This window comes from Nyctibius grandis, chromosome 3 (genome assembly GCF_013368605.1).
Source record: "Nyctibius grandis isolate bNycGra1 chromosome 3, bNycGra1.pri, whole genome shotgun sequence".
Taxonomy (NCBI): Eukaryota; Metazoa; Chordata; class Aves; order Nyctibiiformes; family Nyctibiidae; genus Nyctibius; species Nyctibius grandis.
Window position 1 is genome coordinate 54,033,021 of NC_090660.1, and position 16,491 is coordinate 54,049,511.

At 39.4% G+C, this 16,491-nt stretch overlaps 1 protein-coding gene across 1 annotated transcript; it reads right to left on the reverse strand.

Annotated features, from left to right (window-relative positions):
* Positions 1–591: 591 nt before the first annotated feature.
* Positions 592–15,887, reverse strand: NAPG (NSF attachment protein gamma). Its single transcript, XM_068396947.1, has 12 exons — positions 15,726–15,887; positions 13,298–13,365; positions 12,073–12,157; positions 11,447–11,464; positions 10,846–10,876; positions 10,353–10,462; positions 10,146–10,212; positions 9,350–9,420; positions 8,128–8,206; positions 7,530–7,609; positions 5,013–5,142; positions 592–4,080 (listed from the first exon to the last, which is right to left on the reverse strand). Exons 1-12 carry the CDS (start codon positions 15,779–15,781, stop codon positions 3,931–3,933), a joined length of 945 nt encoding a protein of 314 aa, XP_068253048.1. The 5' UTR covers positions 15,782–15,887; the 3' UTR covers positions 592–3,930.
* Positions 15,888–16,491: the final 604 nt, after the last annotated feature.

A 16,491-nucleotide genomic window follows, 5' to 3' on the forward strand; every position in this document is an offset into this window, starting at 1 on the left:
TTTTTAAAAATTATCCTTGCTAGAAATGAATGTGGAAGTTCTAATGACTAGGGCATCCTCCACATCCAACTGACCCTCAGTCATTTTGGTGTGGGCACCTCTTTTAGCCTCCAGCAGAGCCCAGAGGCACACACGATGCATCTATCAGTCCGCATCAATACTCAAAGCACAGTTTGGTGCAAGAACCTTTCTAATGTCTCTGCTGCTCCCATTAATGTTCTCAGTCTTTTCTAGATTTCAGCATATTCGGGTAAATCTTGGAGCATATTTGTGTATTCTTCCAGAAGACTTCAAGAGTTTGCTACACATTTAACCAGCCCAACCGTGGAAATAAGTGCTCTATCTCTATGGCAGATCTAAGAATCTGTATGTCCTCCCTCATCATTAGAAAGAGTGTTTTTTCTAAACCATAACTCTGCCTTGGATAATTAGACAAGAGTAAGGAAGACCGAGGACTGGAGAATCAATTATTTCTCTCTGTTTTGCGTTAAAGACAACAAATTCAGGTCTGACAATCACCCAACGTAACAATTTTGTTTTCTGAATACAAGCCTTTAGGAAGTGAAGGGGTAACAATGAACCATGAAGATGTTACCATCAGCAGAGAGTCAAAACACATACATACCTTTTATTCTGAGCGTACAGAATTGCCTAAGATGCGCCACCATCTCAAATAATGAAAGCCAGCAGAAAAGTACCAAAGGTCAGTTAGAAAAAACAAAAACCACAGGATAAATTAAATGGACTGTAAGCAAATGTCTAGTGAATAAGCCATAAACATTGGACACCACTGACTTTCAACACTCAAACCTGAGCCAGTAGGTTCCCAAGACTTAAGTCCTTGATCACATAATATACCTGCAACGACTGGTGACAAGATTTGCAGACAAATGGTCACACACAAAATCTGCTTGAGATTAAAAAATAAATACTCATTTTCAAATGGTGGTGCTCAACAGGACCTGATCAACAACAAGGAAAGCTAGCAGAAATGTGTTAGTTTCAAGTTTTATTTTTCATATTGGTGAAACACATAGCCTCTTTTCAAGAAGCAGCATCTGTAGAGCTGTTACAAACATATTTTGTACTCTAATACACCACAGATCTGGAAAAAGAACAAATAAAGCACAGATTTCGCACTGCACTTGGGCATACTTAGTCTTAAGCTACAGACAATTTAGGAATCTTCTGATTTTACATATACATTGCATTGGCCATCGCTCAGCCTTCATGCACAATTTAATTTTATTTTTCTTGTAGTCAACACTGGGTTTGGAAACTTTCTTGCTGTAAATGGTATTTTTCCCACTTTAAATCACTTAAATGATATTTACATGTGTGCAAATTGCTCTGAAAGACAGAAACGAACATTAACACGTAATATACAGACAGTTTGTTCTGTAGTTAGACATTTACTAAAAGGCAGTTAACACTCCTATAACACTTTAATTGCCTAAAATAGGAGAATAAGTTATATAAAATAGACCATCTTATTTTCAGACACTTCCATTTCTGCAGATTTGGTCTTTGCAGCAACATTGCAATCAAAGATTAAGTTCTACTCCTCAGATTCAGAGAAGCCCCTTTCAATTCAATGGCAGCTTAACATGTTTAGTACAAGTTACTTTTGTCCCAGATTTTCCACACTTGGCACAGGGAAAAGAGAAAAAAGCTGGGGGAATGGGAAGACAGTTTTGCACATCTATTTTATTTTTCTGGCAATATGAAAAGTATGCTTTAAGAATCTAATGCATAACTTTTAATCTTTCTTTTAAGGGCCTGTTCGTGTTACAAGTACAGTTGAAATAAAAGTCTGCAAGTTTTTTCACGGAAGCACACAAGGCTCCCAATTTTTCTTCTTATGCACGTCATCTTCTCAGATATATATAATTGTTCACACACACAAAAAAGTAGATTCCTTCAGACCATTCAACAAAACTGTTTTCAGAATTGGAAGCAGCAGGAAAAGTTTTGAAGAAAATTACTTAGTGTTCCCAGTGCTCCTACATGTGCATGTTTTTTCTACTTGTGATAAAGACTCCCCATAAAAAGTGCATGGTCACCTTCATGAACAAATCCAGAAGGCAGAAGTTGAGTAAATTGGAATGAGTTGCTCCAATGGTGAAAAAAGGAGTTGTTACAGGAAAAGTCTTCAAAACCATCTTTCAGGTATACTACTAATCAGGGAAAAGTAACTCAGTTCCCAAAATTTCATTTAGACTATTTTATAGAAGAGCAAAACTTCTATATACATCATTAATAACAAAGGGAAATCACCTGTCAGGCAGTAAAGAACTATAAGTGTAGTCTCAAATAGCTTTAAAATCCAAGCTGATTATTACAGAATACAAAGAGACAAAACTGCTTTTTAAACACCCATTAAATTGAATAACATGACTTTTATAGCAGCCCTGCCTGCAAATCATGCTGTAGCTTGCACACCCATCCCAATGCTACCGAGTACTATCCACCCCAAGGAAAGTGAATGTTAACCCTCTAAAAATTTACCTTAATCACAATTATGTCCGACGCACTGATGTTGGACATCACATATATGTCAGACACACACTTGATACTTCTGAGGACATCCAGTTCCTTAATGTAACCAAAACTGTACCAACACTTAACACTCTGCTTTTGGTCTATTGTTTATCGAACTTTGGGTATCACGTATCACACAAATCCACGTGATCACACACAAATCACGCTGGATTCCATGTGATCTCACCCTAGTGCAGATCTTGATGCAGATCTTGATTAGGTTCTTCCAAAGAAACAGACCACAGGTACAACTTCCAGTGTTGTCAACTTTTAAGCATAAAATGATCAAACAAATTTAAGATACTACAGAAATTGCAAAACACGTGACAACTTGAAACCAAACAAAAATAGAGAAGATATATTAAAATTTGGTTATTTCGGATTCTGAGCTAGTTTGAAAAATGCCATTTGTGAGAGAGAGCTGTTCTATGCTTTGAAAATATGAAAGAATGAAATGTCTCCTTAGACTAGTGTATTGATCAGCAAATAAACACCTAGAACACTCATGAACTCAAACATATTATCGAAACATTCCACCTCAGTTTTTGTTAAACATTGTCTTCAGAACTTTACATTCAATGCATATTATCTGCTACTTTCAGTTTCTTTTTTGGCTACAGCATGCTTCAGAAACACCACTAAGAAAGGCTGTCCACTCCTTCCATTTCCAAGCTGTACATTACAAGCACTATGCACACATTTATTTCCAAAGACTTCAGGTCAATAAAGTTCTTAAGATGAAAGATATGTGTGTGTACTTTTAAGCTTGCAAGATAGCTTCAAACTAGTTGACTTATTATTTCCCACACCCACATGGATACTGCTTGCAAAGAATAAGGTATTAAAATAATATTCCGCAGTGGAGTAAAAACGTGATGAAAATAACCTGAATGCTCCCCCTAGTGCTTACACTACTGAAAAATCCTGCCTGGCACAGTCTGCCTTAAATGGTGTTAAACAGGAGATAGTAGCCAGATGAATCCTTGTTTATTTAACTCAGAAAACAATCACAAACATATTACTGGGACCAAAAAGTGTTAGCTGTTGAAATCCAGCATTTAAAATTTTGTACCACTCTCCCTACTCCAGTGCTTCCAGGGTTTTGGTTTCTTTTGAACTGTGCTTTTAGTAAAAATTTCTCTCAAGTTTTTCCCATCAACTGAAGGCAGAGCCCTGAGGAAGCTCCTACCAGGTAAGAAATGAAGTCCAAAGATGTTTCAAGCTGATAGATACAATCATGCTTTTTCTCCTGTATTGTACCCAGAAGCTGCCACATTAATATTAGCATTCCTGTATCACAATTGCAATGAAGCTCTGGTAAATCTGGTACCTTTGGATATGCCCAACATCACAAGTAAGTCAGATATTTAAGACAAACTGTGTCTGTAGCTAGCATAGTCCACCAGAATATTCATCCTCTTCCTCATCAGCATGAGAGCCCACTGCAGCTGGTCCTTTTGCTTTGTCTTGCACGGCGTTTGGCGATTTCTTCTTGATTCCACCTCCTGGGACCACCAAGGTAAGACCAAGCTTGGCATACTGACAATAACAAGGCAAGTTTAATTTCTGTACTATCACAGAAGTAAAATCTTGTTGAATTACACTGCACAGAATTGACTGACGCTCACAGTAAACAAGCAGGCAACATTCAGTACAGAAAACAGATTGATGCTCTTTCCAGCTTAGAATAAGGCTAACATTGGTTCATTTTTTCCTGTCTCAAACACTCCGAGAATTGGACGTGATACTGCTTATTATAGAATAATTTGGCCACATCCTACAGCTTCTGTGGTAAAAAAAAAAATTTCAGTATGCAGCTCTGCATACGTTATCTAGTAACAGTTCACATAAAAAGTCTTAAGTGTTTTTCAGTAACACTAGTACCTTAATTTTTGCTATTCAACATAGTAAAGTAAAAGTAGTCAATATTGTTACAAAGTTTGGCATGGATGGATGTCTCCTTTACTTCATACCTTTCCTATTCTTATACTTCCTACAATTTACAAGTTTAAAAAAAAAAAGGGGGGGGAAGGGAGTTGGGGGGGACACACATTCAATAATGCCATCCCGTAGGCATCATATTCTGCAATGTTTATGCATGTGCATCAGCTACATGGTATTTCTGAGATAAAGCATAAGCAGCAAACTGTTCTTGCCCCTAAGGAACCAAGCAGAAGGGAACTGAATTTTGGTCAACTCGTCAAACTCACTCATCAAATCCATAACAAACGGCTCTTTCACCTAAGCCCTCCCACCATCTGAAAGGAACAACAATGCAGGAATTTACACTGGCAGGCAGCAAAGTAAAAGAATACATAAAGTTCACAATCACCGAGTAGGATGACAGAGCAAGTCGCAATAAATACATGGACCCTGCTCTTCTCATTTTCCTCTACTAGAAAAAAGTCTCTCCCAACCTGAACAAGCAAAAGGATTATAAAAAAAAAAATCCATAGGAACTGCATACTTACATCGTTGTCCATGTATTTGAAGAGTGGCAAATTACAGACTTCAGAAACTTGATCCTGATCTTGCTGGTCATACCCTTCTAAAAGCTGCTCTAGTGCTGCACAGTCTTCACTTCCATTAAATCCTGGTATGCTGAAGGAAATTAAGAGTTCATTTAGGGCATTTGAGCAATCAACTTGAATTTCAGCTATTCTATCTTTAAATGCTGCTGATTAATAGCAGAAGACCAAGCAGCTTTTAAGAATCTGATGGACTGTTTATTCCACAAAACTGCCTATAACCACTTTGATTTCTCCAGGTACATGGATCATACCCATAAAATTAAACTTTCAGCAATATTAGTTTGCATGCTGAGAATAAGACCACAACCATAGCCAAGACAAAAAGAGATTAGAATTTTTCCTGACTAGTCAATAAACTGTTCCTCCACTTTACATACAGAAAAATTCTGTAATGAGTTTCTATATATAAAATACAAATTGAAGACTTGGAAAATATAAACAAGATGTTTAAGGATTGATTTTGAAAAACTGTACTTTATTTTTAGAAAGAATTTTACTTACACATATGTTCAAGTCATTTCAGTAAAAACACAGTTTAAGTTAAAATATGTTGTTTCAGTATTTTATTACTGAAGTCCTAATGAAAGCTGAAATGGAGAGCTGCTGGAAAAGCCTCTGGAACCGGGGCTAAACACTAATCCAGATTTTGACACCCAGATTTTCTCCTGGATGTGTAAAGAACGCCTTATTCATTTCAACGTATTCAACTGGACTTTCTGCTTCCTAAATTATCTTTCAGTTCAATGAACTATTTAAAAAAAAAAAAAGGGCACAAAAAGTAGAAATCTTGCTTTTCTTCTTCCAATGTATGACAAGAGCAAGATCTCCTAGATCAACATAACCAGAAATGTAGTAATTTACATGCTGCAAACTTTACTTTAACAAAAACATTTAGATTAATATTTCTCTCAATCTAATCGCCATACTAGATAGTTTAATTGATTATACTGGGATGCTGCTATTGCACATTTTGAGACTGCATTCCATATTTCCATTCTCAAACTGTAACAAAATATGCTAATGACCAGTTAGAAGTTCAACTTTTTAAGGGCCTCCACACATGGCATAGCAAAAAGATTCTGAAAAAATTAAATTTCAGTTAGCAACATCCAGAAACACCCACTTTTAATCCTAAACATTTATTTATAATAGCTAATCCATCTGTCCTGGTTTGGCCTAAACCAGGCCAATTTTCCTTTCAGTGATTTTTACTTTCAGCTAAGTCTCTTCTAAGTAACTGCACTTTCTGAAACTAACTGCATGTTTTGCAGACAGTGTCTGCTTCCAGGACTGATAACGCTCAAAGTTTGTAGTTATCGCTGAGGCACCAGTAGGGATGTTATGCAGAAAGGCTCTTGCTGTGCTTAGTCTTAGAGAAACCAAGGTCACTGCTAAATTCCTCACTGCTTACGAGTGAAGAGCCGAAGGCGGGTCGCACCTCCAGGGAGGAGCGGACAGGGCAGGTGACCCAAAACTGACCAACGAAGGTATTCCATCCCATACACGTCATTCTCAGTATAAAGCGGGGGGATCACGAGGGTCTCACCCCTTCGCCCCTTGCCTCTCTTGCCCCTTCCGCCTTCCCTTGCTTCCTCTGCTGTGTTTGGGTGCTTCTGCTGCTTCGAGCTGCTTCTGCAGCTTGAGCCTTTGGCCAGTGTCCAAGAAGGACTCTGTCTGTTTTCCTGCTGCCCCCGATCCCGATCCGTGCATCCCTGAATCCAGCTCTCGACCGTCGCTGGGCCCAGCCTGGGCCTTCCCAGAGCCTGCCCTGCAGTGCCGGTGGTGACGTGGCCGGCATCGGGGGAGCTCGATCTTGGTTTTGTATATATTTGTATATATTTGATTATTCCAATATTATTATTATACTCTTTTTCATTATTAGAGTTTATTAAAACTGTTTTAACTTTCCAACCCATAAGTCTCTCTCCCTTTTCCCTTTCCCTTTGGGTGCGGGGGGAAGGGTTAACAGAGAGCGTCTGCCACAGGTTTAATAGCCGGCCCAGCTTTAAACCGTGACACCATCTCCGTTCCATTTGAAAAAAGACACAACCCAAAGGATATCAGTAAGGCAAGAATCCCACCCATAACAGTATTCTGGTCAGGTTTTAACAAGGAAAAAAAAGATGTGAAGAACTTTTAATTTCCATCTCATTTCACCTGTCACACATAACTAGTTCTTCATGACTAAATTTTTATTTTAGGCTCATTAAGAAGAATCACCACGGTAATTACAGCTAAATCTGTTAAGAGTGAAAAAAATTCCTGACAGCCATATACCAGGGAATGTTATTATTGTACTGTAAGTCAACAGAAGTACAGGCTTAAAATTTCTTGACAAACAGTGTTTCCATTGCTCTTTCATATGAACAGATCTACATTAATGAAACATTCAGTTTAAAATTACAGGATATGATGGCAGTCTATGATTATATAGTCTATGATTATAGGCAGACTTACCTATAGCTTTCCCTCACACACCTTTCTGCAGCAACATAATCATTTCTGTGAAGATGAACTAAGACTTGAGCAATAGTTTTCTAAACAAAAACAAAAAAACCCAAACCGATAATTCTTTAGAAATTAACAGTAAAATATGAGAAAAATACTGGACTGCTAATATTTAGCATGAAAAAGGTTGCTACAACGTGCAATGATTCTAAGATACTGACACAAGGGAGTCAGAACAACACAGTGAAAAAGTAGTAAGACACATCCTCAGTTGGTATGAAATAGATTATCTCCTATAACATTGTAATGAACTGTTGCACCAAGTAACAGTTTTTGTGGTTTGTTATTTTTGATAACATCTTTATTTTTGATGCGTTTGTTGTTTTTGACAGCTCCTGTAGATAACACCATCTTATCGTCAACGTTATAGGAGTGAAAAAAGCACAGTTAGAGGTTGGAGAAACATGCACTACCACAAATTCTCATCATTTAGCAGCAAACATATCCCCGAGTCAAGAGGCATGTATTGTCAGTCAGATGTCAGCTGTCGTTAAGTTACCCAGAAAAACTTCAAATGTGCTATCAGAAATTGTCTCTTAGAATTTACCTTATAGCATGTTGGGTAATTTTCAATTTCCTTATAAATACTTTTTTCCTTTTGAAGAGACAATGCAGCCTCATCTAATCTAAAAAACAAAAAAAAAAAAAACTCAGGAGTATCAGTGCCAGGAATACAGCATAACAAACCTGAGGCTAATTACAAAGTGTTTAATTAATACACCAGCAAGTCTACTGGAATAAAAAGCAACACAACTGAAAAATCAGCAGATCTGACTAACAGAGTAGATAAAGAAATATATAGTCAGCAATTCCTTTTGTACACATGCAGGCTAAGAACATCTCTGGTATTCATTCGGAGAAACCTTATTTTTCATAACGCTGTACAAGATGAATGCCTTGTTACACACCCTAACAGATTTCTGTATGTCATGAGGTTACTATCAGCTGTCAATGTCTGATATCTGTGAACTAACAATATTGTCATAGTAACTGCTTTTGAGTTTGAATACTCTTCTAATCACTGTATTAAACTTCTAGAAATTAGCAATAGCACGTGAGCTATAAAAGCAGCAGACCAACCAAGTCTTTCAGATGTTGTGAAGCTATGTTGACTTGCTTTCACAGAGACTTTCAATTCACTTTATAATTTTCTTTTTGTGACTACAATTCTGCAGTGAAATAAAGTGTCTTAAAAGTAGAGTTAGAAACACAGAAAATTTCTTAAAGGAACTACTTGTTTCAGTGAAGCGAGTCTAAGTTGAACTGCAGGTCAAGTTTGGTGCTAGCAATTAACAATTAAAATAAATTCCCATTGAGACTCCAAGATACACTCTTCTTCAGGAAGTCCAGAATCAGACTGCTGCAAACAGGTTTCTTTCCTCAGGTTGGTCACCTAATTCCTATATTTTATATTCCACAGCTATAAAAGATGTTCAAGTACTTTCTACATAATAACGCTGGAAGAAAAAAAAATAATTTCCTCAAGTAGTTTAAGAATTAATGAAAACTGGTGTATGTGCTTTCTAGCTATTCCACAAACACAAGGGAAATAAAGCCTTACAGCCCGCATTCTCCCATCCCAAAACACAAAACAGTGGGTTCCTGGATGAACACGGCATATCCCACAGAAAAAGAATTTTAGTTTGAAGTGCATCTCAAAGAATAATTAAGTAACAGTATATAGACCCAACAATAGCAAGAAAAAACCACAATGAAAATCACTATTAAAGATTCAATTACATTTAAAAAAAAGAGGCATAGAGCTATACCTGCGTCCTCTGACTAGAAGCCTTGATGCCTTCCCTAGCATTTCTAATGCTTGCCGTAAACGTTCCTCATTCTAGAGAAGAACAAAAAGAATTCACACATTTGTATTTCATTTGCATAGAATTACGACTACTAGACCTTAATCTAAGTAAGTAATCTGTAATTAGAACAACTGTTAATTATTATCAGCAGTTCATACACACAAAGGAAACATGAATAGTATTGGTGCACCCAAGTCCCACAGCCAGCTTCTGTATGGATCTACAGAGCAACATAACATCAATGCAAATTTGCTAGTTTAGAACCACGTGATAACTGATGATAGAGAAGTACACGAAAGGCAGCAGCAAAAAGGCAAATCATCTGCTCATGGGATGGGTAGAGCACCAAGCAAACTCTTCTCTCCTGAGCCTTCCAGGATTTCAAACTATTTTAGGCTCCAGGACGCAACAGCAGCCATGTTCCCTACCCTACGGACTGCCCAACAAGAGGCATAAAACTTGACAACATACAAAATTCAGATTCAGTCAGGTCCCAAACAGAGAAAAAGGCAAAGCAAACCGACTCCTAACTTTTATAATTTCCTCCTCTACAGCACAAGAAGCCTTCAGCTTCATTACTCAGCCAGTGATGTGAACGGACGGAAAAACAATTTAGAACCTAATCTTAGGCTTCTTCTTAATTTATAGCTGACCCTAAACACCAATTCATTCATCTTTGTATACTTTCTGGGACTGGAAAGTTCTTTTCTGCTGGGGAAAAAGAAAAAAACAACCAACCCCCAAACCTCCCACTTACTTCAAACACTGACGCTGCTTGCTGATAGAGCTGCACAGCCTTCTCTGGGCTCAGACTTTCTATTAACCTATAATAAACACAAATAATTTATCTTCAGATGAAATGAAAATATTTTTTCACCTAAAAGCATCAAAAAGACGAGAAAGAAAACAAGAAAGACATACCCATGCCCTGCATGCATTCTAGCCACTGATACCACAGACTTACTTTCCAGCCCGTTCCAGTGCAATAGCTGCTGTATCTGGTGTCCCATTCTCCAGGTACATCATACTGGCTTTCTCGATCAGCTGAACTGCCTCAGGGAGTCTCTGCATCTCCTGCAAAGCAGCAGTCAGAAGGATGTTGCTGTCAGGAATTGTGCTTATGTACAACGAAACAAATCAAAGCAAACTGTAATACCTTATTAAGATTCTAACTTTTATTTACAAACTTGTAGTGAAAGTTGACTACCAACTCCACAAAATTCGCTTGTAAGTAACAAACTTTCATGTAAGGAATGAGTTCATGGTAGTTTAATGCAGAAGCAGAACCACTCTTCCGTTACCTTCTGACACAAGACCCTCACCTTTCCTTCTACAGTCAACAGAAAAACATCACTTTAATATGCAATTCGCTTACACGTATATATAAAAGGGTCCAACGCACATTCTTCTTCACTACAAAATAGAAGTTTTTAATAAAAACTAGTAAATGAAAATACCTTTAACATCATGCCAGCTTGCTCATAAGCTCTGCAGAGAAAAAAATTACCATTTAGTTAGATACGGTGTATTTCAACAAGCTGTAGTTACACAGCAAAAGTTAACATGCATCAGATATCACTTGACTGTTAACTTTTAATGCTTTGAAGATGTTTCAAGTAGTTATTTAATGAGACAATGCATGTGTAACATTATCTTCCCCAAATGAAATACTTCAGTCACACTCCCCAATAAAAATCTATTCTTATGATCTGACCCACAGGCAGTATTTGGATTACTTGTCATTATCTGTCTGCTTTGAAATACTATTTAATTAAAAACTTCTTTATAAGCTCAACAGTGTAGAATTTCAAAATCACAAAAAGCTTATATAAGAAAAAATATTTGATATCAAAAGGTGCTGAAGAAAGTCAAAATCATCATTTCTTCAGATGGCCATTGCAGGTTTTCAGACTTTCCTAGCTCACACTTCCATTAAGCTGATTTTGAAACAGCAAAATCACTCGAATCGTACCATTTACTACAGCAAGATCAAAACAATAGTTCATGCTTGTACCATATGTTAGAAAATTTCAGATTACTCAGTGCTTCTGTACTTACTTGGCAGCATGGAAGAGACTGGAAGTAACATTGTCAAAGTCAAGGACAAAAGCCACAAAAATGTAATGCAGAAAAATTACTAGCGTACAAAATCTTATACAAGTACTAGTTTCAAAGCAAGGAATCCCACAAAGGCAAATCGAACCCACAACATTTGTAAGCAAGGTGTCAAAAATAAATGATTCTAAGGACAGAATAATGCAACATACCAAAGTATAACTGCATGTAAAGTTGTAAAAAGCACATTTATTTTAAATATGTCCCTGGTTACTAAATACTACTACAAGTAGTGTAATAATGTAAGAGTTGCATTTAGTTTATACTACCCATTTGTAAGTATTTAAAAAAAGTATAATAATTTCTGAAGCAGTACATAGACATCTCAGCACTGGTCAGCATCTTATCACTCCAGATGTTACTGGAAACAACACAGATTTTCTAACCAAAGAGTTCTTTAGTTTTCCCACTCAGAGCACACAGGAATAGTCTTTTAAAAGACAATTTTGTCAGACTGACAAAATGTGCAAACATATTAAATACACCTTCTACCAACCTCCACCACTCCATTCTAAGTAGCAACCAGTCAGCTTCTTGGAAAAAAAGAGTAACAATCAATGAAAAGATACGCTTTATTGTTTTCATGTGCCTCAGCTTCCCGTAAACAGGCTTCCCTTGCCTGGTCAAACTGCTTGGCATTCTTAAAAGCAACAGCTGCAAGAAATCAAAGAAAGTTCTTATTTACAGCTTGCCATTTTCCTTTTTTCACCACTTCTGCTCAAGAATTTAGTCACCTAAAGATGCAAACAGACTCTTTAAATGAACTATTAGAGTTTATCAGGCTCTTCCAAAAAATCCCATGACAGTCCTCCTTGCTTCATTAGTCACTTAGTTACTATTAAAAACATTTATTGTCAACAACACTTCCATACTGTCACTGTACCACACATTGTGCATGTGTTTAGCTGGATTTTGGATTCTGTATTTTAATTACAGAACTGCAGGAATGCATATATATATAGTTTTAATCATTAGAGGTTATACAAAATCAGTATGGCAGGAACAGAAGTGTACCATCAACAAAGCATTCCTATAACAATTTCCTCACACAATCACTACAGGGCACAAACATGTATTTCTATCTTCATTAGACTGTTGAGATATTAAAGTAGGACTTAAAATAAATTTCAATTTATAAATGCTCCAGTAGCTCTTCCAAGTTCGTATTTTTTTATTCACGTTTAAATGAACGCATAGGAATGCCTAGAGTAAGAAGCCAAAAAAACACAATAAATTACTATTATCAAAAAGAAGAAAATTGTTTAAGAGCAAAAAGGAATCAACTAGTAAGAATTTTATATTCAGTGTGACACTTGCAGTGGAAGAAAAGGAGGAAAGCGATCTTACTGTGCGTAAAAAATTCCTGGCAGCATCTCTCTACCTTACTGAGACAGTTTTATCGGGACATACTTCATAAGATGATGAAAAAGCAAGTTTTAAAATCAGCTCGAATATTTGTTGTTTTGTCGGTTAAGTCATAAGATTTGGGGGTGGACAAACAAAAGAAGGAAAGTTCTATTTTTATCACATGTAGTAATATACAAACTAGAAGCTGTAAGCTTGAAAAAAAAAAAAATTGTTTTGACAACTGTTCTAAATGTCCAAGTGCAATCTGAAATTTATTTTAGAGTGCTACTAAGAGTATTTTTTTTTGTTGTTTCATCTTACTTTGTCTTCACAACAGTTTTACTTACACAGTAATGTACTAAAAATATGTAAAATGATATCAGGGATTAAGCTTAAGGAATATTTTGAAACCATACAGTATATGGCCATATTTACAGCCACACATACCTGCCTTCCCGTATTCGGTAGCTGCACTGTCATAATCTGGTTTCCACTTTAAGAATCCAGTTTTCAGACTAAAATGCAAGAAAAAAGGCCTATTAAGAATTAGTAAAGATTTTATGTTTTACCATCAAAGCACTTCAGATATATTTAAAACTTTACACTACCTCTGAAAAGGAGCAATTACCTATATGCCAATACTACGGTGGCAACACTACTGTAAAAATAAATGCTGCTGTTGTTAGGAATTGCATAAAGCACTGCAATGACCTCCCATAATCACAGGCCTCACACTAACAGAATTCTACTGTCCCCAGAGAGTCTTCACAAGTCCAGCTCCTCAACAGTAAAAAGTTAACAGAAGAAAAATACTTCCACCTACACCAACATATCTCACGATTTCTAATACCACAACACCTGACAATAATTTTTGTTACACATCACAAAGATTCCAGTGTTCCTCCACAGTAACTTTTTGCTGCTGAGAATTACCAAAGACTCTCCACTGCACACACAAATGAAAAAATTTACTTACCAACACAAAGCCTCATATGTCATTTATGTGTCTTCAATACATCCTGACACTAAATGGCACCACGTGTACATAGAGACATATATATATAGGGAAAAACATACATTGCAAAATGACATGAGTCATCAGGCAATGTTGATTTCAATATTACGACTTCCTCACTTCTAAAACAATTAAAAATTACCATAACTTTATAGTCCACTCCCATATTTGTTCTAGGCAGACACTTCAGATGCAATACCTGCTTAATCTGGAAAAACAGTTGCATATAGACTCTATGTTGCTTTTGTTGTCCTACTTGGATGAAAGCCACAGTACATAACTCTAAAGCAAGCCTTTATATTGTGTTATTTTTATCACAGGCAAAGTCTCATATGCATCAAGCTGAAATACACAATGCTTTAATTTGCACGTAATTTGAGATTTAGGCGCCTTTTATTTCAAATGTTTTCCAAGATAAGCTTAATGAATTCCACTGAAAGGCACTTTTGGTCAAGTAATTTGAATAAGATACTCCAGTACAGATTTTTTTATTCTGAAGAGGTCTCTCCTCTATCACAGCTCATACTTTTGAACCATGATTTCCGGATGGCCCGTCACTATTCTTACTAAAATTATAATCTGTACAACCATCTGAAAGGAGGTTGTAACAGGGTGGGCGTTGGCCTCTTCTCCCAGGCACATAGCCTCAAGCTGCACCAGGGGAGGTTCAGCTTAGACATTAGGAAAAATTTCTTCCCAGAAAGGTTTATTAGGCATTGGCATGGGCTACCCAGGGAGGTGTGGTGGAGTCACCATCCCTGGAGGTGTTTAATAAAGGACCAGATGTAGCACTTAGTGCCATGGTCTAGCTGACACAGTGGTGTTAGGCCCCAGAGGTCTCTTCCAACCTAGTTGATTCTATCATCTTTGGATTAGTCAGCTCTATTACACCTACACTGTAGTCTATGAAATTGAGATTTATAAGCAAAATGGCTATATTCAGTGTTAAAATATACATTAAAAGACTATTATATGTAGATGTTAAGACTAAGCTAAGTGTTAGCACAGGTCTTTGAGCCCATCTAAAAAGAAACACTCATACATTTCTCATAGGCAGGAATCAAACACACACACACCATCTCAGCAAGACTGAGCTCCTTTATTCCCCACAAACCCTGTAACTCTTTTCTCCAGCTTGTCTTTCTCCCACTAACTTTAGCAGAAGAGACTCCCCTCGCTTTCCAGTTAGGGTCAGAGCAATAAAGGCTACACAGCCCTTAAGGAAACTGCTCAGGCTCCCGGCCTCTGAGCCGTACAGCCTCACCGACGCTTTTTAGCTTTAGGGTCGCTTTATTCTCCCAGTTCGGGGAAGGAGGGTGCCCTTTAGCACCCACCCCCTGCAGGGCGGGACTCCTGAGGCAGAAGAGGGGCCAAACAGCCATGTCCTCCTACTCCCTCCACGCCAGTCTCCCCCAGCCCCGCCCCTCCCTCCCCGTCCCCCGAGGTCACGCCGCCTGGCACACGCAGGCCCCCGTCAGCCCCGCTGTGAGGCCACCCCTCCCCGCCGCTCCGCGCAGGGCGTCACGGGAGCTGTAGTTCGCCCGAGGCTCCACTCCCCGCTCGGCCGCAGGCGAGAACTACAGCTCCCAAGAACACACCCCAGCGCCGCGGCCAGGCGGTGAGGAGGGGGCGCCGAGCTGCCGCGCTGAGCCGGCGGACAGCAGCCCCAGGGCTCAGAGGCCGCGGGAGAGGGCGGCCGCAAGCAGCGCGCTGCGCGGAGCCCCTCTCGAGCAGGAGGCGACACGACGCCTCCATGGGGACAGAAGAGCCGGGCGGGCTGGACTGCCCTGGCGCTGAGCTGGCAGCCGCCGCACCCGCTCGCCAGCTTCCTCCGATCTCCCTCCTCTCCCCTCCACTCACTATTTCTCCGCTTTAGCGATGTGCTCCAGCGCCTCGTTAATCTTCTGCGCCGCCATCTCGCCGGCGCGGCTGGCCTGCCCGTGGGCGCTCGCCGGCACGCCGCCGCCTCCTCCGCTGCCTCCCTGCGCTCCTGCTACGGAACGCCGTGGCGCTCACGGGGCGCCGAGGGGAGGGGCTCGGCCCCCCGCCTCCTCACCGCGCCTGCGCGGCGCTGCCCTCGGTGCGGAGGTTGGCGGTTGCGGTTCCTGTTATGGCGGGCGTGAGGCTGGGTGGGCTGCAGGTCGGGTCTGTGATGGGGGAGGTTGTCTCACTCCTTCCCCGGCAGCCCTGTGGGTTGTATCGGGGTTGTGCAGGTGAATGGCTGCCTACAGTGTTGGGCTGTGCCTCCCTGCAGGGAGCCGGAAGGTATCTCCCTTGCAGGAGCCCCCAGCCCCGTCCTGGCCAAGGCCAGCAGAAGCTTTTTAGAAAATAGGAATGAGCGCAGGCCTGCGTTTCCCAGGGTTTTCAAATGAAGGCCAGTTTTCGGTAGAAGAGCACAAATCATGGGCCAAAGGCTGACGAGCACTACTTGACCTGCTCTGAAAAAAGCCTCCAGAGGCCTTTTTGATGAGGAATGTTCCTGTGACTCGCTTGGTATTTGGAAAAAGCAAGAACCTGTCTTCAGTCAGGGTGGTGCAAAAATCTAAAGCAGAAGGTGTGAGTGGTGGTTGAGCACAGCAGAGTTGCTAGCACAGCTACGCAATCATGCAAGATACCCAAATTACAC